The following is a 23,097-nucleotide window of genomic DNA, read 5'->3' on the forward strand; positions in this document are numbered from 1 at the left end:
GAAGAATTGATACTTTTGAACTGTGGTGTTGGAGAAGACTCTTGAGAGTCCCTTGGACTGCAAGGAGATCCAACCAGTCCATCCTAAAGGAGATCAGTCCTCGGTATTCATTGGAAGACTTATGTTGAAGCTGAAACTCCAATACTTTGGCCACCTGATGGGAAGAACTGACTCATTTGAAAAGACCCTGATGCTGGGAAAGATTGAGGGCAGGAGGAGAAGGGGACGACAGAGGATGAGGTGGTTGGATGGCATCACCGACTCAATGGACATGGGTTTGGGTGGACTCCGGGAGTTGGTGATAGACAGGGACGCCTGGCGTGCTGTGGTTCATGAGGTCGCAAAGAGTCAGACACGACTGAGAGACTGAACTGAACTAAATGAACATATCTTAAGGATCTTAAGATAAAGCTACCTTAGGGAGACCATACTACAGTGAAGAAATAAAAATAACCTGAACAACAAAGATGCTTCTGGGAAGTTAGGTAAAGGTGCATTTTTACAAAAATCTCAGTGTGCCCCAATGGTTAATTGAACTTTCTGCTTAACTGTCTCACTCTCTCTGGAAAAAAATCTTTGTAAAATATACAGTCCACTCTCCTGCCTCGTAAGAGAGCTGGTGGATGACTGCTGAGTGTCTGCTGTCTACAGGACTTCAACCAATTAGGTACAGGAGATGGAGGGGCCCACGTGTCACCACAGGACTCAGAACATGAAGGTCTTTCCAGGGCTTCTGGAAAGACTTCACCTGGCTGCCACTTGTGATAAATGCTGAGCAATATGTCCATGAGGTTCTTTCCACCTCTGACACTATGCCCTCCCACAAGGCAACATCTGCTGGAGAGCCCGTTCTTGAATCTGTCAACTACAAATTGGCGCTTGCTAAGGGCATTTGCTGTCTGCCTCTGTGGAGATTGACTCCTATGCTGCTGAAGTTCTTGGCACACCCTGAGGGAGTTCAGGATGGAGAGTGAGGCATTCTGTGCTCCAGGGAAACTGGCGGAACAAGTCTTAAGACAGTTTTCAGGAACTGATATCTTCAGGATAGTAGTAGTTATAGTAGTTTGTCGCTCAGTCGTGTCCGACTCTTTGCGACCCCACGGACTATAGCCTACCAGGCTCCTCCCTCCATGGGATTCTCCAGGCAAGAGTACTGGAGTGGGTTGCCATTTCCTTCTCCAGGGGATCTTCCCGACCCAGGGATCGAACCCGGGTCTCCCGCATTGCAGGCGGACGATTTAACCTCTGAGCCACCCTGAAATATTTTTAGGAACTGATTTCAGGATCCTAATCCTTGTACCTCCTCATACCTAGAAAAGCATTAAAACCCTTCATGATGACATCAGCTCCTTGTGACAAGCACAAAATCTCTTGTAAAGTAAGCACTTGTTTGCACTGAACTCCTGATTCACCAAAATCTTACATATTGCCCTTTCCCCACTACCTCTTTCGGAGAAGGCAATGGCACCCCATTCCAGTACTCTTGCCTAGAAAATCCCATGGATAGTGGAGCCTGGTGGGCTGCAGTCCATGGGGTCGCTAGGAGTCAGACACAACTGAGCAACTTCACTTTCACTTTTCTCTCTCATGCATTGGAGAAGGAAATGGCAACCCACCCCAGTGTTCTTACCTGGAGAATCCCAGGGACGGGGCAGCCTGGTGGGCTGCCGTCTGTGGGGTCGGACACAACTGAAGCGACTTAGCAGCGGCAGCAGCGCTGCCTCTTTGGCGCAGTCTCTCAGAGCTGTCTGAGGTGCTGCCTCCCAGGCTGCAGTGATCACTTTGCCCCAAATAAAACTTAACTCACAACTCTCACACTGTGCATCATTTTTGGTCGACAAGTCAAATCATAAGATTCTCTCTTCTAACAGAAAGAGCAAGTAATTCAGGATGGTAGTTTTATTCATTCATTCATTCATTCATAAATACACACTGACTATTTACTACATCATCAAGCATCATGGTGAAGTACGGTAATACAACCGGTATCCTGGAGCATCCAGAGTAGTGGGGGAGGCAGACCCTAAGTAAACACCCACACAAATATTCTATTATAAGCATAATAAGCACAACAGAAGAAAACCATGCAGTGTCCTGAAGGCTTGTAACAGACGGTGTGGGGATCGAGGCGGGGGATCAAGTAAGCACCCCCATCACCACCCAAGGAGGTACTTGTTCCATTTGCTATCTCAACTTCAACACATCTGGGTTAGCTGAACCCAAACCCCCCATCTGCCTGAATTAAATGTATTACTCCGAGCTGAAGAAGGAAAACCACTCCTTCAGGAGGCAAAGAATGGAAAATTTTAGCATAACTGAATGCTATATTCTTCAATACAGTCTTACTAAAAATAGTCTCTTGGGAAAGGAAGGAACACAGGGAATAATTGTTAACAGGCTCAGGCCTGGGTGCAAAAATGAGCCCCATACGGTGCTTGCATGCTCTGACAGTGGGGTGGGGCAGACAGAAGCTAGAAACCCAGCACACAGTCGGGATTTGTCTGTTTCTCCCTAACCACCAGTGCGGCAAGCCTCTAGCCACTGGTCTCTGATGACCTGGCAGGGCTCGTGAGTACTGTGACATTGCCAAAATCCATTCCAGAACTCCCCACCACACTTGGAAAGCATGTACCTTGTTCTCCTTGTAGAGAAATTCAAGATGCAAAACCTTTCGGAGATCGTTTCTGCTGTTTATGCTGAGATCGGAGCGTGGGCGTTCCTGGTCCATGGTCACAGACGTCTTCCTTAAGCCCTGAGGGAAGTACTCCAAATCACTATTTACCATTTTAAATCTAAACCTTCCCAGCTCTGATGACAACAAAAAGACTGTTAATGTTCATTACCATCATCTTCTCCCACCTTCCTCAAAGTGTATTGGGAGGACTGAAAACTGACTTAAGAATTTACTCTTATGTAACTTTCACACTTGACATCATCTTCATAATTATTACTCCGAATCTTACAGCCACCCTGTAGGTGGAACCCAGGCTGAAGCTGTCAGCGCATTTTAGAGAAAAAGAAAGTGAAATCCAGGTAACTGTCTCGCTGCCCACCACTGGCTCAGGAGCTCAGGGTTTGGCTTAGATTTGGGGCCACGGGATATGAAGCTTTAAAAATAAACAGGAGGAAACACATAAGCAAAAGGCCAACAGTCATTCCCTTCTTTTTGCAGATGGGGCGCCAGGGTTGATTTGTCCAGCATAACAGAGTGGACTCACATAGCTGGATATCTGACCATCCCAGACTGTGAGGAGGTGACACCAGGATCTAGACTCACAGGAAGCACGTGGTGAGCGTCTGCTGTGTCCCAGTGCAGCTGCTTTCCATCCTCCAGCCCTGAACTCCCAAAAGGCCCAGCCCTTGGGGCCCCTTAAGAGTCTGGCTCCTTCTTTTGAAAACAACCACAGCAGCTGCAGCCTGCCCACCTCCCCAGACAGTGATGATCACTGAAAGGCAGAAGAATGGGAGATGCCTCACACGCAGATCAGCCTGGCACTAAGGGAGCCCCTTGCTCTTGATGGATCCAGACCCCAGTGTGAGTCAGGCTTCAGTGGCTCCCCCAGGCTTTGTGTTCAGAATTTTGCAGAGGCTCTCAGCGCTGGGAAAACAAGAAAAAAGCTGCTGCCTGCCATGAGCTGGGCCAACAAAAATTTGTGAAACGACATATGCATGCAACCTTGAATCAAAGAGAATAAAAAGGAAGTTTCTAGTCAGCTATTTACAGACCATCATCCATGTGCTCACTCCTGTTTTCCAGTTTCCCCATCTGTGAAATGAAAGGAACAAGCCACGAGTCCACCAGTTTGTCTGCTGGAGGCAGAAGAGGGAAAAGACCAAAGTCCTGACCCTCAGAGAGCTCACCCAAACGACAAGTACAAAGGCCCTGTGGCAGCTACACGGAGGCCAGTATAGCTAGAGCCATATAACTAGGGGAAAGTGGCAGGAAATAAGTCAGAGAGGTTGCCCAGAGCTTGCTAAGCAAAGGCCTTGTTGGCTTTTGTGAAATGGGAAGCCTATTGGAGGACTGGGAAAAAAGGAGCATTCTGAACTAACATATTTGCAAAGGACTGCTTAGCTTCTAGGTTGAGGACAGACTGTATGGGACAGGGGATTAAGCATTAAGACTAGGAGGCTATAGAACAATTCATATGAAAGATGGAGGTGGCTTGGACCAGGGTAGTTGTAGCAGAAGTGTAAATAAGTAGCTACATTCTTTATGTGCTCTGATGGTAAAGCCCACAAGTGTACAGATGGACTGCATTCAGGCTGCACAAGAAGGAAAGAGCCAGGGAAAGGCTTTGGCCCAGGCAACCACACAGTTAGTGATGCTGCTTACTGAAGTGGGGGAAATTGAAGGAGGTAGAAAGAATCAGGAATTGAGTTTTGAATGTGTGAAGTTGAGATGTTTATTGGATATCTAAGTGGAAATGTAAACTAGGCAGTTGGAAAGAGTTCAAGGAGAGGTCTTGGCTAGAGACAGACATTTGGAAACTGTCAGCATGTCGACAGTAACGGAACCCACAACAGTGGTGGAAGTGGCTGAAAAAGGATAAGACAAGAGAGTCAGAGACTAAGGCTTTAAATCCACCGGCACGCACACGGCTTCCCTGGTGGCTCAGACAGTAAAGAATCCGCCTGCAATGCGGGAAACCCCAGTTCAATTCCAGGGTCGGGAAGATTTGCTGGAGAAGGGACAGGCTACCCGCTCCAGTATTCTTGGGCTTCCCTTGTGGCTCAGCTGAAGAATCTGCCTGCAATGAGGGAGACCTGGGTTTGATCCCTGGGTTGGGAAGATCCCCTGGAGAAGGGATAGACTACACACTCCAGTATTCTGGCCTGGAGAGTTCCATGGACAGAGGAGCCTAGCAGGCTACAGTCCATGGGATCGCAAAGAGTCGGTCACAAGTGAGCAACTTTCACATGCACAGCTCAGGAAGCCACAGGGAACTTGCCAAGAACCCAAGAACGAGTGACCAGAGAGGTACAGAAGGAAAACCAAAAGGAGGTGATCTCCAGAAGCCAAGGGGAATGAGTTTTCCAAGAAGGGCATAACCAACTGAGTTCAACACGATTGTTAGATCAATAAATGTAAAGACTAAAAATAAGAAGTCACTGATGAACCTGACAAGAGCTGTCTCCATGGACTGACGGGGAAAAAAGCCTGATTAAAGTTTGAGAAAACAAGAAGAATTAGAATCAGAGCATACATAGTCCTTTCATACAGTTTTGCTATAAAAGGGAGAAGAAAAATAGACTAGTAGCTGGAGGGGCTTGGGGGTCAAGATGGGATTTGTAGAAGCATGTTTACATGTTGACAGGACCAACCCAGTAGAGATGGCAAAAAGGTACGACACAGTAGAGAGAGAGGATGGTAACTGCACCAGTGTCCTGGAGCACACAGAGAGGACGGGCACAAAGGTGGTGGGGGGGCAGGGGGGGCTTGGCCTTACCCAGAGGATGGAGAACTCATTCCTAAGAGCAGGAGGGAGGATGGGGCAAATGCTTCAGGCCCAAGAGGGTTAGTTACTGTAGTGGTCGGGCATGATGGAGTTTTCTTATGAATGCTTCTATTTTCTCAGTGAAATTAAGAGGGGGAAGGGCTTTGGAGCTTGAGGACAGAGATGTGTGAAATGTCCATCTAACACTGGAGACTAGAGAAGGAAATGGCAACCCACTCCAGTATTCCTGCCTGGGAAATGCCATGGACAGAGGAGCCTGGAGGGCTGCAGTCCATGGGGTCGCAAAGAGTCAGAAACAATTGAATGACTAAGAACAAGACTGGAGAAGTATAACCAGGTGGGCAGGCATCTCTGGGGCGTTACAGGAGTGAGAGAACTGTCAACATAACAGTGTGTTTTTCTCCAGCCTCATTCAGCTCGGCAGTGCAAGCAAGGAGTAGGCCAAATATAAAGAAGGGAGAGACAGACAAGGGAGCTGAGCAGGGTGTTGAGGGCTGATGTGTGGTTAAGATGTGGGGAGAGGCCACAAGAGGGCTGAGGGACCATGGAAAGTTGGCAAGAACAGTGGAATGGAGATGGGAGTGAGGCTGAAGAATAGTTTATATTGGACTGCTGACGGGAATGAGCTGGAAGTGAGGATGATGGGATGCTTGGAACTGGGATTACGGCAACGACAAGCTTAGGGCATGACCACCTGCAAGAGGTGGCAGAGGCAGGCTAGGACACGTGCTTGCAGGAGAGTGCAGCTGGGGCATAAGCTTAGTGGATCCTTCCATTGCCAGGAGACTGTCCTCATTCTCCCTGTGGAGGGATCACACTTGGAGGAGGCCAGCATAGCTGGGCATGATGTAGGATGGATGGTAAAAGAAGCAGCATTAGGAGGTGAGGTTCAAGGGGGAGCTGGCAGCCAGGTTGTAGGGAGCCTGGTAGGCCCGGGCAAGGCCTTTCCTGGGATTTATTCTAATTGCAAAAGAAACATACCGAGGGTTTTGGACAGAGGAGTGGCATGATCTGACCCGCTCACCCTGGGCAAGTTTATTTACCTCCAGTCTGATCATAGTCTTTTGTGAAAGGGAATAATTATACATGTCTTTCAGCACTGTTATGAGGGTTTGAGAAAATAAACTGGCACCTGGAAGGTAACTCACATCAGGATGGGAACTCTCTTGGTTAGGTAGGTAGGTACCCGCTTTGCACTAAGCCCCAAGGAGAGTCCACAGTCTCCGCCCCAGAGTAGAAAGCGGCCAATCTGGGCTGCAGTCCTGGCTCTCCATGCCTTTCTGAGTGATTGTGGGTAACACACTCCTTTCTCCTCTTGGGGTTTAGTGTCTCCCGACAAAAAGTCGGAAGAGAGGAAGCCAGGTGAACCAGATTACTGCAAAGGCTCTGCCCAGTTCAGTCTCAGCAATGTGAACCTGTCTAGTGAGTGAGACAGGCAGATGCATAAACTATAACATGAGGGCCCATGAGCAGACCACAGACAAATGAGTCGGTTATTCCAGCCACAGGTACCTGAGACCTCTTGAAGGAAATGGGACTTGGGATGGAACAGGGGAAAGCATGTGAGAGAAGCTGGAAATGAAACTGGGCTGGTAAGCTGGGGTCAGGCTACACGGGAGCCTCGAACATCAGGTGAGGATTTTGGATTTCGTTTGTACTCAAGAGAGGATAGGCATGGGGAAGACATTCAGGGAGTTCAGCTCGGTAGCCCAGACTTAAATGACGGCAGTGGTCATCCTCACAGGGTGTATCATTGATATCCTGTGTGCACCCAGGACTAGGTGATGATGGGTCAATTAGTCATAAAAACAGAGCAGATACAGTTGAGGCCACATTACATTTTAAATAAAAATACATTTTCGAAAAGCAAAGAAAGACACTTTCATAACAGGGGCACATCAGAGATGTTGAATGCCTACTATGTGCCAGATACAGTGGCTGGAACCTGCCTGTAGATCATTATTAATCTTCACTACAAATCTGCCATGGGCAGGTCTTACTATTCCTCTTCTGTTGTTGCTGTTTAATCGCTAAGTTTTGTCAGACTCTTTGCGACCCCATGGACTGTAGCCCCTCTGTCCAAGGGATTTCCCAGGCAAGAATCCTGGAGTGGGTTGCCGTTTCCTTCTCCAGGAGATCTTGTGTAAGAGCAATGGGTACTCTCCCTACACTCCTACTGTCTACATGGTGCAACTCCCAGCAACCTCTTCCCCAGCCCGCCTTCACCTCCACTGTCAGGACAGGTGACAGCCAAGGACCGCCCCAACTTCTGAGTTCCCTGAAAACTCTCCTGGTACAAGATAATGTGCTCTGCTGTGTTTAGTCGCTCAGTCATGTTGGACTCTTTGCCACCCCATGGACTGCCTCCCACCAGGCTCCTCTGTCCATGGGAATCTCCAAGCAAGAATACTGGAATGGGTTGCCATGACCTCCTCTAGGGGATCTTCCCAATCCAGGGATCTAATCCAGGTCTCCCACATTGCGGGCAGATTCTTTACCATCTGAGCTATCAAGGAAGCCCAAGAATACAGGAGTGGGTAGCCTATCCCTTCTCCAGGGTATCTTCCCGACCCAGGAATGGAACCGGGGTCTCCTGCATGGCAGGTGGATTCTTCACCAGCTGAGCCACCAGGGAAGCCGGTACAAGATAACAGGAGAACTTAAAACGACCTCGACTGAACTTCCCATTGATGAACAGGACTAAAGGGTTTGACTGGCAAGAACTTCTTTTAGCCCTCTGGGTTCCCTTTGGGAGGAAGTTCTTTCCTAGTGGGATGTAAGTCTGATTACATCAGAGTCGGGCACCCATGCCGGCCTGCTGGGCTCCCAGAGCCTCGGGAATTTTAGGAAAATGAGGAGGGCGCAGCCCCGGGGTTCGCGAGCCGGGAAGGGAGAGATGCCTCTAAGGGCGGCCGCTGTCCTGTCCCTGCTTACGGGAAGTGAGCGGAGACAGAAATGGCTCCTGGGAAATGTAGTTCCCAAAGCCCGGAGAAAGGGGCTCTCACAGCAGTCATCTCTAGGGCAGGCAGCGGGCAGGGGAAGGGCTCCCTCCCAAAAGGTCTCCAGGACCAGAGAGTCTCCAGACTACTCCCCTCACCCACCCCCACAATCAAGCAACTTCTCATAACTGTAAGGGTGGCGCCACGTACCTTCCTGCTGAGGAACTCCCTGACTAGAGAGGCCGCCACTTCCTCCACGAAGAGACTGTCCATGCTCCGCTTTAGCCACGAGGCCGCAGCGCCGCAGACCCAGACCCCAGGTCCGTTGAGGCCAGTATGGCCGCGTTGCCGTGGTGACGGTGTCAGCAGGGCCGGGGAACTCCGCCCCTCCCCTGGGAGTGAGCGGGTTGGGAAGGCGGGAGGAAAAGGGAGGAGCATCCTTCAAACTTGCTCTCAGAGCGGGAAGCAGAATCCAGAAGGCACAAACCCCGTGCATCCCAGGCACCAGGCCAGGGCTCCCGACTTGTGCGTCCTGGCACTGGCCTTGTCCATCTGGGTTTCCTGGATCAAGTTACTGTTCCAAGTTACTGTCCCTATCTCTCAAGGTGTGAATGGGGGAGAGTGCCTGCCTCCTGATTCCTAAAGGACTAAACCCACAGTGAAGTGGCCCCTAGAGATCTAGCCCCAGCACCTCCGCCTTCTCCTGGGTTCCCACAGGCTGGCTAAAGTCAGTTGGCCCAGGTGCAGGGAAAAGGAGGCCCAGGGCTTTCTGCTGACTTGGTGCTGAACTTAAAGGATGAGTCCCTGGCCTCCTTGGTGCCTGCTTTCCCATAAGGACACTGCCAGTCACTAAGCAGCAAGAATTTACATGCATCATCACATCTTTAATCCTGCAGCCTCCAGTCCAGGTGGTTACTACTGGCCTATGCTTTAAAAACAAGACACTGAGATTCAGAGAGGTTAAGACCGTGCTAAAGGTCACACAGGCTTCCCTGGTGGCTCAGTGGTAAAGAACTGCCTGCCATGCAGGAGACACTGGTCGATCCCTGGATCAGAAAGATCCCCTGGAAAAAGAAATGGCAACCCACTCTAGTATTCTCACCTGGGAAATCCCATGGACAGAGGAGCCTGGAGGGCTCCACTCCATGGGGTCCCCAAAAGAGACAGACATGACTTAGCAACTGAATAATAACAACAGTATTTCAGCAAAAAAAAAACAGAAGAAAGGATAAAAGCCACACAGATGCTCAGCCCAGAGCTCTCCAGGTAGAAGCAGCAGCTAGTGTAACTGTCCTGAGGCCGCATCGAGTCTGAGTGCTTGTGAAACAGGGAGGCCAGGAGGGAATGGGGCAGCAGGATCCATGATGAGAGCCTGTGATTTCAGGAGGACTTGGGCTTTTACTCTGAATTGGGGATTGTTTCGTTTCTTTCTTTCTTTTTTTTAAAAATTATTTATTTATTTATGGCTGCACTGGATCCTGGTTGCTGTGCATGGGCTTTCCCTATTGTGGCAATCGGGCTACTTTTCCTTGTGGTGCCTGAGTGTCTCATTGCAGTGGCTTCCCTTCTGGCTTCAGTAGTTGCTGCAGGCCAGCTCAATAGTTGTGGTGCCTGGGCTTCGTTTCTGTGCCACATGCAGGATCTTCCTGGACCAGGGAGCAAACCCCTGTGCCCTGCATTGGCAGACAGATTCTTAACCTCTGGACTAGCAGGAAAGACTCCTAAATTGGGTTTTGAGCAGGCTTTAACAGGATCTCTCTGGCTTTAATGTTGAGAATTAACTGTAGAGTGTCAGTGGGGAAACAGAGATGAGTTAGGAGGCAATTACAACAATCAGTAATACAGGTAAATTTTAGGCTAGACATATTGGTGTGTGTGTGTGTGTGTGTGTGTGTGTATTATATTTTCCTGACTGTGGTACTTTTTTTTTTAACACATTGAAATGGAATGGTTAAGCAAAAGAAGCCCAGGAACGCATTCTTTTTCCAGACACATAGCTGGATCCTAGGGATACAATTACATTGAGATAACTTTGCATGTCATGCTCAGTTGCTCAGTCTTATCTCTTTGTGACCCCATAGACTGTAAGTCTCCAGGCTCCTCTGTCCGTGGAATTTTCCAGGCAAGAATACTGGAGTGAGTTGCCATTTCCTGCTCCCGAGGCTTTTCCTGACCCAGGGATTGAACCTGTGTCTCCTGTGTCTCCTGCATTGGTAGGAGGATTCTTTACCACCAAGCCTCATGAAATAACTTTAAGATGCCACATAAAAGGGGATAATCAGTAGGGGAAGGGTGAAGGGTGTCCTGCCAGCAATCTGGGGGAGGGAGTAGATTGCATCATATATCCCATTTCTTACAACTCATCCCAGCCAGTCATCCTGACTTTTTCACATTGTTGTCTGGTCAGTTGGAGAATCCCACAAAGCACTGTAAGAGAGTTTAGCTCTCCTGCCAGAATGTGAGTGGCGGTTGAGGTCCTCAAAAATGACTCCTTGTATTGAACATGCAGAGATGTGACAACAACATCATCAAAATAAACACCCAATCATTTATACTCAGTTGCTAAGTCATGTCTGACTTTTTGCAACTCCATGGGCTGCAGCCCACCAGGCTCCTCTGTCCATGGGATTTTCCAAGCAAGAATACTGAAGTGATTGCTATTTCCTCTTCCACAGAAATCATTATAAATACCAATAATAATCATTTTTAATGCTTTTCCAAGTTCCGTAAATAGGGATCCACTCCTGGAGCCAATAAATAAACAAGAGCTATAGAGCATGCAATCACAATTCCTCTACGCCACTTGCTAGCCTAAAACCAGCCATAGCAAAGACAAGCATTGCCTCACTAGTGATTAGCAGTCATATTATTTGCTTAACAATAGAATGGTGATTATGGAGAAGGCAATGGCGCCCCACTCCAGTACTCTTGCCTGGAAAATCCTATGGACAGAGGAGCCTGGTAGGCTGCAGTCCATGGGGTCGCCAAGAGTCAGACACAACTGAGCGACTTCACTTTCACTTTTCACTTTCATATATTGGAGAAGGAAATGGCAGCCCACTCCAGTGTTCTTGCTTGGAGAATTCCAGGAACTGGGGAGCCTGGTGGGCTGCCAACTATGGGGTCGCACAGAGTCAGACACGACTGAAGTGACTTAGCAGTATCAGCAGAATGGTGAGTGAGAAAGTTAACCCTCAAAAGATTACATACAACAGATCTCTGTGTAAACTTAAAACAATGTAAACCAAAAAATCAGAAAATTTGTAAGAAATATGACTTCAGCATTGCATTTTAAAAATAAAAGTGAGAGAGTAAAGACCGTATTATTCAGAACAGCAGTTGCCTTGGGAGTGGGAGGCAAGGGCACAAGGTTATACTTAAGTATGACGGTAAGTATAAGTAATTGCTAGTGTTCTGGGTGTCACAGGGGTATTTGTTTCACAAGCGCTTGCTATGGTACTTCTATTAATTTGTTATTTAATAAAAAAGATGGCCTTGCAGGGACCAATGATGAGAGGATGTCATGAGCCAAGACATATTAATAATTAATATGCCTCTAATTAACTCTATGCCTCTGAGATCCAGAAGGAAGTAGAGGAGGAAAGGGGAACAGAGGGCAATTCAATGGACTTTACATTTGAGGGACAAGTTAATGTCTCATAACACAGAAAGTGTTCTGCAGGCACGTGTGTACATATGTGCGGTGGTGGCTCTATACATCCGAGAGTCCATGAGCTCCTGTGCTTGTATGAGTTTAAGAGGTCCCTGACTCTGCCTGGTGCCCTGCTGTGTTCTGACAGCAGAGTCCAGCAGCTGTGGAGAGGGCCTTGGAGCAGGGAGGCAGGACTGCTGCGCTCGTTTGTGAGAATTAAAGGTCATGTGATGCCTCCTCCAGGCTATTCCAGAGAGGGGGCTGATGAAGGGATCCCCTTCCAACTTAGGGGCAATGGCACCCCACTCCAGTACTCTTGCCTGGAAAACCCCATGGGCGGAGGAGCCTGGTGGGCTGCAGTCCATGGGGTTGCTAAGAGTCGGACATGACTGAGCGACTTCACTTTCACTTTTCACTCTCATGCATCAGAGAAGGAAATGGCAACCCACTCCAGTGTTCTTGCCTGGAGAATCCCAGGGATGGGAGAGCCTGGTGGGCTGCCGTCTATGGGGTCACACAGAGTCGGACATGACTGAAGCGACTTAGCAGCAGTGGTGGTAGCAACAGGCATGGCAAGGCAGGGCATTTCCCTGGATCAGAAGTTTCCAGAAAACAGAAGCACACATGCTTGTCCCCATGACCACGTCCTCCCCAGAGACCTGCTTTCCAGGCTCAGGGAGGTGGGAGCAAGGATCTGACCAGGTGGAGCTTGTTGGAACCAGCTGGGTTGGAAGAACATTGTGAGAGTTCATTAATGACATAACCTTCAGTCTTTCCTAACTGTCCTGACCACCACTCCCAGAAGTCAGAGCTAGCCCAAGCCACTGTCCTTGGCAACAGGAAGGAAAAGTTTATCCACACATTCTCGACATGGCCGTGTCTCACTGGCCACCTCCTAGTCTCTATCCACAAGTCTACCAACATGAGACTGCAGAGGGAGGGAAGAACCAGGCCCAAGACATCTGGCCTGATGAAATGGGGCTGCCACAGCCCCAGTGAGGCTCTCAGGCTTTCATGCTCACAGCATCCCAGACCCTCTCACTCTCAGAAGTGATGGGGTCCAGCCAGCTGTGCAAATATGTACAGTAAGGCCAAACAGGCAGGCCTGTGTAGTGGATCATCCAGGCAAAGAGTGACGGGTAAGCAGAGGCATCCAGTGAAATTTTGACAATGTGGCTACCTTAGCCAAGGAGTATGTACAATTCTCTTCCACATCTGTGATGGTTAATTTCACATGCTGACTTGGCTAGGCCATGGTACCCAGATATTTGGTCAAACATGTCTAGATGTGTCTGTGAAGATTTTTTTTTTTAGATAAGATCACCATTTAAATCAGTTGACTTTGAGATGCTAACAGACAACTCATTGGACCTGATGCTGGGAAAGATTGAGGGCAGAAGCAGAAGAGAGGGCATCAGAGGATGAAATGGCTAGATGACATCACCAACGCAATGAACATGAACTTGGGCAAACTCCGGGAGATGTTGAGGGACAGGGAAGCCTGGCGTGCTGCAGCCCATGGGGTCTCAAAGAGTCGGACATGACTGGGTGACTGAACAACAGCAAAGCGTATTACTGTCCATAATGGGGTGGGACTCACTCAATCCACTGATGGCCTTAAGAGGAAAAGATAGAGGCCCCCCCAGAGAAGACATTCTGTCTTCCGACTGCCTTTGTCTCAAGCTGTAACAATGACTCCTCCCAGGGTCTCCAAACTGCCAGCCTGCCCTGCAGACTTATCTCTCTTATCTCTCTCTTTCATTTGTATACATTCTACTAGTTCTGTTTCTCCAGAGAACTCTCACTAAGCATCCCCCCTCAACCCACCTTGCTGCATACCCACTCCGCAATGGTCCTGAGAAATTCCTGAGCAAAGCTCCTTAGACACTGAAAGTGACAGTGAAGTCATGTCCAACTCTTCGCTGAGACCCCATGGACTGTAGCCTATCAGACTTCTCCGTCCATGGGATTTTCCAGGCAAGAGTGCTGGAGTGGATTGCTATTTCCTTCTCCAGGGAATCTTCCGGACCCAGGAATCGAACCCGGGTCTCCCGAACTGTAGGCGGACACTTTACCGTCTGAGCCACCAGGGAAGCCCTTAGACACTGCCCAGATATAAAAGATGCCTTCTCTAGAGAAAACCACAGTCTTCCACAGTCGCTCCATATTCTGGTGCTTTCACCATCAACTGCAGATCCCAGACCCTCAGACACAGCTGCCAGTGCCAACTAGTGAATAGTTCCTGATTGAAACAAGATGATGTCATCCTTTGGAAATCACAATGTAATATCCTCTAAAAAAACATTCTACATGAAAATGCTGGTCCAGGTAAGCCAATGGAAATTTTTCTCAAAGCACCGTGGCAAAATCCACTGATTGCCCTCAGAATCCATTCTTCCCTTCATTTGCAATAATATATTTAGAGGTGGGCAAATGGCTTCCCATTCAGACTGCATTTCCCAGCTTTTCTTGCAGTTGGACATGGCCATGGAACTAAGTGGTCACCAAGGAAAGAGAATGAGAGGGCCAGCACTTTAAGACCAGGCCCCACCTTTTCCATACTCTTTTCTCTCCAGTAAGGCTGAGCACAGCTGCACCTATGGGTGTGTGCTGTGACCATAAACACAAGACAGCACCCTAGGGCAGCGCATTCTACACGCGTTCTGCCTGAGACCCATGTATCTAGCTACTGTGCCTCAGTCAGTCGTGTCCAACTCTTTGCGACCCCGTGGACTGTAGCCTACCAGGCTCCTCCATCCATGGGATTCTCCAGGCAAGAATGCTGGAGTGGGTTGCCATTTCCTTCTCCAGGGGATCTTCCCAACCCAGGGATCGAACCCGGGTCTCCCACATTGCAGGCAGACGCTTTAACCTCTGAGCCAACTGTGGCAGCCAAAACACCAGGATCACCTGAGAACTTGTTAGATATGCAGATTCCCAGTCCTTACCTTTGGATCTCCTGAGGTTCTGAGGGTGGTGCCAGCAATTTGTATGAAACCATATCTCTAAGTAATTCTGGTGCTCACCTCCATTTGAGCATGCTTCCCTTGGGGCTGGCAAAAATAAGATGCCAGCCTTCCCTGAATGACTGCGTGGAGCAGAGTCACCTGGTGGCCTGGAATTCAGAAGTTTACAAGTAAGAGAAGTAAACTTCAGTGTGATTTGGGCTTTGTTTATTTATTTGTTTGTTTTTATTTTGGAAGTGGGGATGGACCTGTCTCTTGTTACAGCAGTTTATCTTTTCAACCTAAATAATACAAACCATCTAAGGCTATACCACCCTGAACGCGCCTGATCTTGTCTAAATAATAGAAATGATCCCCATGGGGGAATCATCCGTACCAACCTGCTGCAAACTGGGAATGCGTGTGCTGAGATCACCACCTCGTCAGGCCTCCTGGAAGCTGGTAAAGCCTCCCTGGCCAGAGACCACAGGCTGGATAGCCATGACCAGCCTTCTCCACTTACCCCAATACACAGGGTCATTTCTGTATGTGCCCTAACTTGAACACTGCCCAGGGGACACCTCCTGCTCTGCACAATATTCCATCTTCTGCTTCTTTGCTCTCCCCTCTCCTGGTTTTCTGACCTCTTAGTACACAACAAGGTCTGGGTCTCTGGCTCCTGTGGCCTGATTTGGGTACCTTGCTCCAGGTTGGCTGTCTGAACATTTCAACACTGTGCTTCTAAGCTGATCGTCATCAGGATTTTCCCTTCCACTCCAGTATCCCTAAAGGCAGGGGGATCCCTTCTCAGTTTTAAGGTGGTACTTGGGGGTTGTTGGAGGATTTCTTTTCTCCCAGGTTTCTCTGCCCAAATCTTTTGCTCCAAAGGAGGCTGTTTGGAGCAAGTGGCTCTCCATGCCTCCCCAGGTCAACTCAGGCTCAAGATGGTTGCTTCAGGGACCACCTTTTGAGCTGGCAGGCAACGTGATGGGTCTCAGGTAAAAAGTGTCTGACTCTTTGTGACCCTATGGACTGCAATATACCAGGCATCCCTGTCCATCACCAACTCCTAGAGTTTACTCAGACTCATGTCCACTGAGTCAGTGATGCCATCCAACTATCTCATCCTCTGTCAGCCCCTTCTCCTTCCGCCTGCAATCTTTCCCAGCATCAAGGTCTTTTTCAATGAGTCAGTTCTTCGCATCAGGTGGCCAGAGTATTGGAGTTTCAGCTTCAGCATCCATCCTTCTAATGAATATTCTAGATTGATTTCCCTTAGGTTGGATCTCCTTGCAGTCCAAAGAACTCTCAAGAGTCTCCTCCAGCACCACAGTTCAAAAGCATCAATTCTTCGGTGCTTAGCTTTCTTTATAGTCTAACTCTCACATCCATACATGCTGCTGCTGCTGCTGCTAAGTTGCTTCAGCTGTGTTCGACTCTGTGCGACCCCAGAGATGGCAGCCCACCAGGCTCCCCCATCCCTGGGATTCTCCAGGCAAGAACACTGGAGTGGGTTGCCATTTCCTTCTCCAATGCATAAAAATGAAAAGTGAAAGTGAAGTCACTCAGTCGTGTCTGACTCTTATTGACCCCATGGACTGCAACCCACCAGGCTCCTCCATCCATGGGATTTTCCAGGCAAGAGTACTGGAGTGGGTTGCCGTTGCCTTCTCCAATCCATGCATGACTACTGGAAAAATCACAGCTTTGACTAGACAGACCTTTGTTGGCAAAGTAATGTCTCTGCTATTTATTATGCTGTCTAGGTTGGTCATAACTTTCCTTCCAAGGAGTAAGCATCTTTTAATTTCATGGCTGCACCATCTGCAGTGATTTGGAAGCCCCCAAAAATAAAATCTGTCACTGTTTCCACTGTTTCTCCATCTATTTGCCATGAAGTGATGGGACCAGATGCCATGATCTTAGTTTTCTGAATGTTGAGTTTTAAGCCAACATTTTCACTCTGCTCTTTCACTTTCATCAAGAGGCTCTTTAGTTTTTCTTCATTTTCTGCCATAAGGGTGGTGTCATCTGCGTATCTGAGATTATTGATATTTCTCCCGGCAATCTTGATTCCAGCTTGGGCTTCATCCAGCCCAGTGTTTCTCATGATGGGTCTCAGGAACCAAAGCAAAAGAAGGCAGACAAGAGCCCTCAGTTCTTTGTGTTTACCCCTGTGCCTGATTATATTGGTTAGCATTAGGTTAATTTGAGAGAGAGCAACAAAAGCAACTTAGTAAGGAAGTGCTCCAAGAATGATGGGGACATGTCAGAGAACACACAGCCAGCTAAAAGGAACTCCTACAGGCCAAATCTGTGCATCAAAGAAAGTGATAACAATAATATAGGTCATAACCTATGGAATAAAAGAAGAATCCATGAGTCCATATTTACAGTAGGAAACGAAGCCGAAGAAAGAAAGAAGGAAAGCTCCTTTTACATTTGTACGTCAACTAATTAATGCATTGAATAGAAAAATGATAGAATTAACAAATCACTATTCGGCAGCTAGCATAATAATAATTCACTCGGGCAAGAAAGAATCACTAATGGGAACTTCCCTAGCCATCCAGTTAAGACTCTGCGCTTCCAATGCAGGGGGCACAGGTTCAATCCCTCATCCGGAACTAAGATCCTGCATGCCACTCAGCACAGCCAAAAAGAAAAAAATCATTAATGGGTGCTGAAACTAGTGGGTAAAATTTGGTGAGGAATGGGATATTTTTTATTGTCTCAAAGTATCTGTCTGTAAGATATTTCCATATTACAAAGGGGAAAATAGTCACTTCACAGTAAAGAAAACTGACTGATCCAACATTAGCCAAGCAGTAAAGCCAGTCTACTGAAACCAGGTTACATGGTGAAGAAAAGTGCAGCATTTTTTGCAGGGCACCAAGCAAGGAGTCCAAGGCAGTTTGGTTCAGTTCAGTTCAGTCACTCAGTCGTGTCCGACCCTATGGACTGCAGCATACCAGGCATCCCTGTCCATCACAACTCCTGGAGTTTACCCAAACTCATGTCCACTGAGTCGGTGATGCCATTCAACCATCTGATCCTCTGTCATCCCCTTCTCCTCTTGCCTTCAATCTTTCCCAGCATCAGGGTCTTTTCAAATGAGTCCAAGGCAGATGGTGCTCAAAACACTCAAATTCCCTAAAGAGTTTCAGGGAAGGGAGGGTGAGGAAGGAGTCCCAGGATATGTAAGTCAGCTTGTGCACAATTCTCAGGTTGGTTGATGATGCGGTAACAGGATGGTGTTGCAGGGGTTAATATTATCAATCTTTAGGGGCCAGCAGTTCTGGGGGCTACAGTTCACGGTCATCAAGTAGCTAATTTCTTCCATTTGGTGGTGGTTTTAGCATGTGCAAAACAACTCACAAAATGAGTTGATACTCATCAGATGCTGTTATCTGGGTACTTCAAAGAAGAAATTAAGCAGAGAATATAGGAGAGTGATCTGTGCCCGGAAGGCCCCATAGGGTCCTGCTTGGTTCCATGGGGAGTTGTCTTCTAATGAGTACGGAGTTTCAGTCTGTGAAGCTGAAAAAAGCATGTTATGAATGTAGATGTCGGTGATGATTGTACAATGCAAGTATACCTGGTGCAACTCAACTGTGCACTTGAAACAGTTACGGTAAATTTCATGTCATGTGCATTTTACCGTAATTATAAAAAATAACTATTCTTTTAAAGTGGCTGACACTTAATAAGAGCTATGAGGGCACTAGTTATTAACATTACCATAAGATCTGTATGTGTGTCATCTGTCTCCTCACTGAAGGAGTTCAGTCTTGGTATAATGAGCACCTCATAAAGGGCAGGGTGGGGGCTGAACATGCACAGCTCATGCAGAGCAACTCATAGAGGTGGACTAGAGGACAAGGCAAGGAAGAGTCCAAAGAGAAACTGCCTCTAAGGAGAGGTGGCAAGCGACAAACCTCACCCGGGTTGAGCCAGAGAATTCACAGAGCAGGGACAGCCCAAGGAGAGTCGGGAGCCCCTTTCTCCTCAGGGCTTGAGCAGGGGTACCTGCAGCCATCATACGGTATACACCCCCTCTGAGCTTTCCCATTAGTGTCTGAGAAGCAGCTGTCACATTAAGGGCAGAGCATCTAGAAATGGCGTGGGAGAGACAGAGCCGTTGAGCTTTAAGACCAGGCTCTCATCCAGTTCCCAGCAGATCCCACTGAGGAACATGTGAAAGGGGCTGAGGCATGTACAGAGAGGGGTCTACTCAAATAGACACACATGTCGGAAAGAGCCAGGACCGCTGTTGCTGACCAAGCCTGTACTAGGAGAGACCCAAGGCTAAGAGGGGTTTCCATGCCCTTCCAAACCAGTGGGAACACCGAGTGGAGGGGAAGGTACACTGGACCAGGAGTCAGGAAACCCGATTCTCGCTCCAGCTCTGTCACCAGTTTGCTGTGAGTCTCTGGGCAAGCCACTTACCCTCTCCAGACCCCCTTCCTGGCTGCAGAACAAAGAAATCATACTAATTTCAAAGGGCTGTTCCAACACTTTTTTTTTTTTTTAACTTTCCACTTATGTCCCTACTTTCTTGTGTGTGTATGTGTGTTAATTCTTTTTTTATGTTCCAACTCTTATTTGGGGGAATAAAGCCCATAGTCAGTTTGTACCAAACATTTTACTTTTCAAAGCACTTTCACATCAATGATTTTCTGCTCCCAGAACTTCTTTGTAGATTATTAGATTAATTCCCATTTCTCCAACTTCATCAAAAGGAAACATGAGGCCCAGGGAAGGGAAAAGACTCACCTAAGTTCACCCAGCCAACAGGTGGCAGAGTCAAGACCCGAATTTGGGTCTCCTGACTCTTGTGCGGGTTGCTGTGTCCAGCTAAGCTGGTTTTACCCCACACAGAGGTGTGGTCTCCAGGGAAAAGGAGACTGAAGGGCACTCAGGGGTAGAACCAAGTCAGCCTGAAGGAAAGGACAGCCTTCTCTCATTGGTCTGCCCAGAGGGGCACCTTCTCTTCATAGTTCTTCCAGAGACAGAGGGAACATTTCTTTCCCAATGAATCAGCCCAAATGGTACCTTTCTACAATTTCTGTCTGTCTGTCTGTCTGCCTCTCTATGGGAGCACCTTTCCTTAATTTGCACAAAGGCGCCCAGCCCTGACTCCTGGGTTGTGCCTCTTTCCATTAGGGGCTGGAGTAAGGCTGCCAGATGGAATACAGAACACTTAGTTATATTTGAATTTCAGAGGGACAATTAAGACTTAGATAATATGTCCTATGCAATTTGGGGAACACAATTACCCTTTAAAAATGTATTTTGCTTATCTTAAATTTAGCTAACTGAGCATCCTATACTTTTACTTGTTCAATCTGCCAGCCCTAGTCTGGAAGCCATGGTGTACTCATTCTGACTCCAGCTCTGAGAGCCAATGGTCAATTTTCTGGGAATTTTGTGAGCCAGTTGTTCAGCCACTGGGAGCTTAAAATCAACCATGGTGGGAGTACTCACAGTATGGAATCTGGCTGCTGCTCCTGCTAAGTCACTTCAGTCGTGTCTGACTCTTAGCGACCCCATGGACTGCAGCCTACCAGGCTCCTCCAGCCATGGGATCTTCCAGGCAAGAGTACTGGAGTGGGGTGCCATTGCCTTCTGGAATCTGGCAGTCACCACAAATCAGCACTTTTCTTTTTTTAGAGAGCTGGCTGTGAATCATTTAAGAGGGTTTCCCACATGGTGCTAGTGGTAAAGAACCTGCCTGACGATGCTGGAGACACAGAGACACAGTTTCCATCCCTGGGTTGAGAAGATCCTCTGGAGCAGGGTATGGCAACCCACTCCAGTATTCCTGCCTGGAGAATCCCATGGACAGAGGAGCCTGGCAGGCTATAGTCCATAATGTCGCAAAGAGTCAGACAGGACTGAAGCAACTTAGCACACACACCACGTGAAACATTTACCAATACTCTGTGGTCCAGAGGCTTCCTTGTCTTTAACACAGAGTCACGTCCCTGGCTGCTGCACAGCTGCATGGGAGGCACACACCCAGGGCCTCTGTGGAGGGCAGCCTCGCGGGGACCACTGGTACTAAAAGCCCTTCCCACGCAGGGGGACTACCTGGCCATCTGCTACCTTACCCTCCCTACTATGGCTTTGGCTGTGACCTCTTGTCCATGGCTAAGAAGTTCAAATTTAACCTGGAGTTTCATCACAAGACCTTTGGCCAGTGAGCAGAGGGAGCCCTCCTTCCCCCTTCTCTGCCGCCCTTTGAGCATCTCTCTACCACCCGGGATGCAGGATGGGGGAAAGTGTCCGGGTGGCTAGCTGAGGTGGAAACTTGGTCTTCTCTGGGGCTTCAGGGAGTGAGGGTTGAAGTGAGGGGCTGGTGGGGCCCTATCCCTCTCTTCACGTAGATGTTATGCAAGAAGGGGTTCTGGAGCCGAGTGCTGGATGAGAAAGCAGGAAATGCTGTGGGGAGAGTACAGCGTCTGTTCCCAAATACTCTCCGTCAGCTCCTAAAAATGGAGTGAGGCAAGGAAGGCCACCAAGGTTACCAAGCCCAGCCCTACCTGATCCCCCCGTCAAACACGGGTACTGTGGCGGGGTCAGGGTGTGGCTGTAACCAGGTTCCAGAAAAGTCCTACACGGGGAGTCAGGAGTGCTAGGTAGGGTCTCGGTCCTGTCACAGACTCGCTGAAAGGACCCTCGGCCTCCAAGGGCCTCAGTCGAGCCATCTGTAAGATGTTTCTCGGCATCTGCCTGTCTCCCAACGTAAGTATCCTCTCCCGATGACACAGTGATTGGGCAGTGGCCTCTGGGCTCTCCTGGCCAAAATGTCACTCTGCACACTTGATCAGGGAACAGTGGAATGTTCCCTGGTGAGGGAACAGGGGAATGTCCTGGTGAGGAGGGTGGGAGAAGGTTAAGAGGCCACTGGCCCTGGAAGAGCAGGAGGGTTAGGGACGAAGAAATCAGAGAACAGCCTAGCCCTGCAGGCTGAGAGATGGCCCCAAGCCTGGGCCCCAGACAACCTGTTGGAAGTCGCACTTCACTGCGGTTTCCAGGCCACCCTAAACTCAGCCCTGCACCATCTTCCCAGGTTATCTCCTTCTCAGCCCAGCCGCCTGTCCCCATCAGCCTTCCAAGAAGTCATCCAGGCAGAACCAAACATGCAGGGGAAGCTCCCAGTCAGCCTTGAACTTGAAGGCTTTGCTCCCAGGATGGACTCTCTGAACACTCCAGCCAGAACCTTCTCCAAATCTAGGCCTGGAGCTCCTGTTCTTTGTCCAGGAGGGCAGAGGTTACGCTCTTGGCTGAAAGGTATTGGGACAATGGTTTAATATTTCTCAGAATCAGTTTTATAACCTAACTAGTCTAGTTAGTCGGGGCCCTCCCGAGAAGCAGAACCAACAGGCTGTGGTGTGTGTATGTGTTAGCTGCTTAGTCATGTTGGCTCTTTGTGACCCCATGGACTGTAGCCCACTAGGCTCCTTGGTCCATGGAATTCTCCAGGCAAGAATATTGGAGTGGGTGGCCACTCCCTTCTCCAGGGGATCTTCCTAACCCAGGGAATGAACTCAGGTCTCCTCATTGCAGGCAGATTCGTTACCATCTGAGCCACCAGGGATGCAAAAAGACATACAGAAAGATTTAAAGAGTTGGTTCCCACAATGCTGGAGTATCACGGAGGCAGACAAGTCCAAAAACTGCAGGATGGACCAGCAGGTTGGAGAATCAGAAAAAGCCAATTCAATAGCCAGTTCAAGTCTGAGAACCATCTGCTGGCAAAATTCACCCTTGCGCAGAGGAGGTCAGTCCTTCTATTCAGGACTTCAACTGGTTGGATGGGGCCCACCCACATTATGGAACACAATCTATTTTACTCAAAGTCCACCAATTTAAATGTTAATCTCATCCAAAAACACTCTCCCAGAAACATGCAGGATAGTGTTTGACTACAGATCTTAGCCCCAGGGCCCAGCTAAATTAACACACAAAAGCAACCATGCAAGTGCTCCAGGGGGAATAGCAAGGAGGAACCATTGTCCACCCTTGACCTAAGGCAGAGCTGTAGGTCTCTAGCTGTAGGTCTGTAGCTGTAGGTTTCCTCAACTGCAAAAGGAGCT

At 48.5% G+C, this 23,097-nt stretch overlaps 1 protein-coding gene across 4 annotated transcripts in view; it reads right to left on the reverse strand.

The window, feature by feature from the left end:
- MINDY4 (MINDY lysine 48 deubiquitinase 4) overlaps positions 1-9,204 on the reverse strand; it is a 119,843-nt gene extending 110,639 nt beyond the window's left edge. For all 4 annotated transcript variants that reach the window (XM_069586726.1, XM_069586725.1, XM_069586724.1 and 1 more), the window contains exons 1-2: positions 8,609-9,204; positions 2,633-2,752 (exon numbers count right to left, since the gene is read on the reverse strand). In XM_069586726.1, the coding sequence (XP_069442827.1) occupies positions 2,633-2,752; positions 8,609-8,836 (348 nt within the window). In that variant the 5' untranslated portion in view covers positions 8,837-9,204. The remainder of the gene's footprint in view (positions 1-2,632; positions 2,753-8,608) is intronic.
- Between the last annotated feature and the right edge of the window lie 13,893 nt (positions 9,205-23,097).

Source organism: Ovis canadensis, chromosome 4 (genome assembly GCF_042477335.2).
Source record: "Ovis canadensis isolate MfBH-ARS-UI-01 breed Bighorn chromosome 4, ARS-UI_OviCan_v2, whole genome shotgun sequence".
NCBI classification, from domain to species: Eukaryota; Metazoa; Chordata; class Mammalia; order Artiodactyla; family Bovidae; genus Ovis; species Ovis canadensis.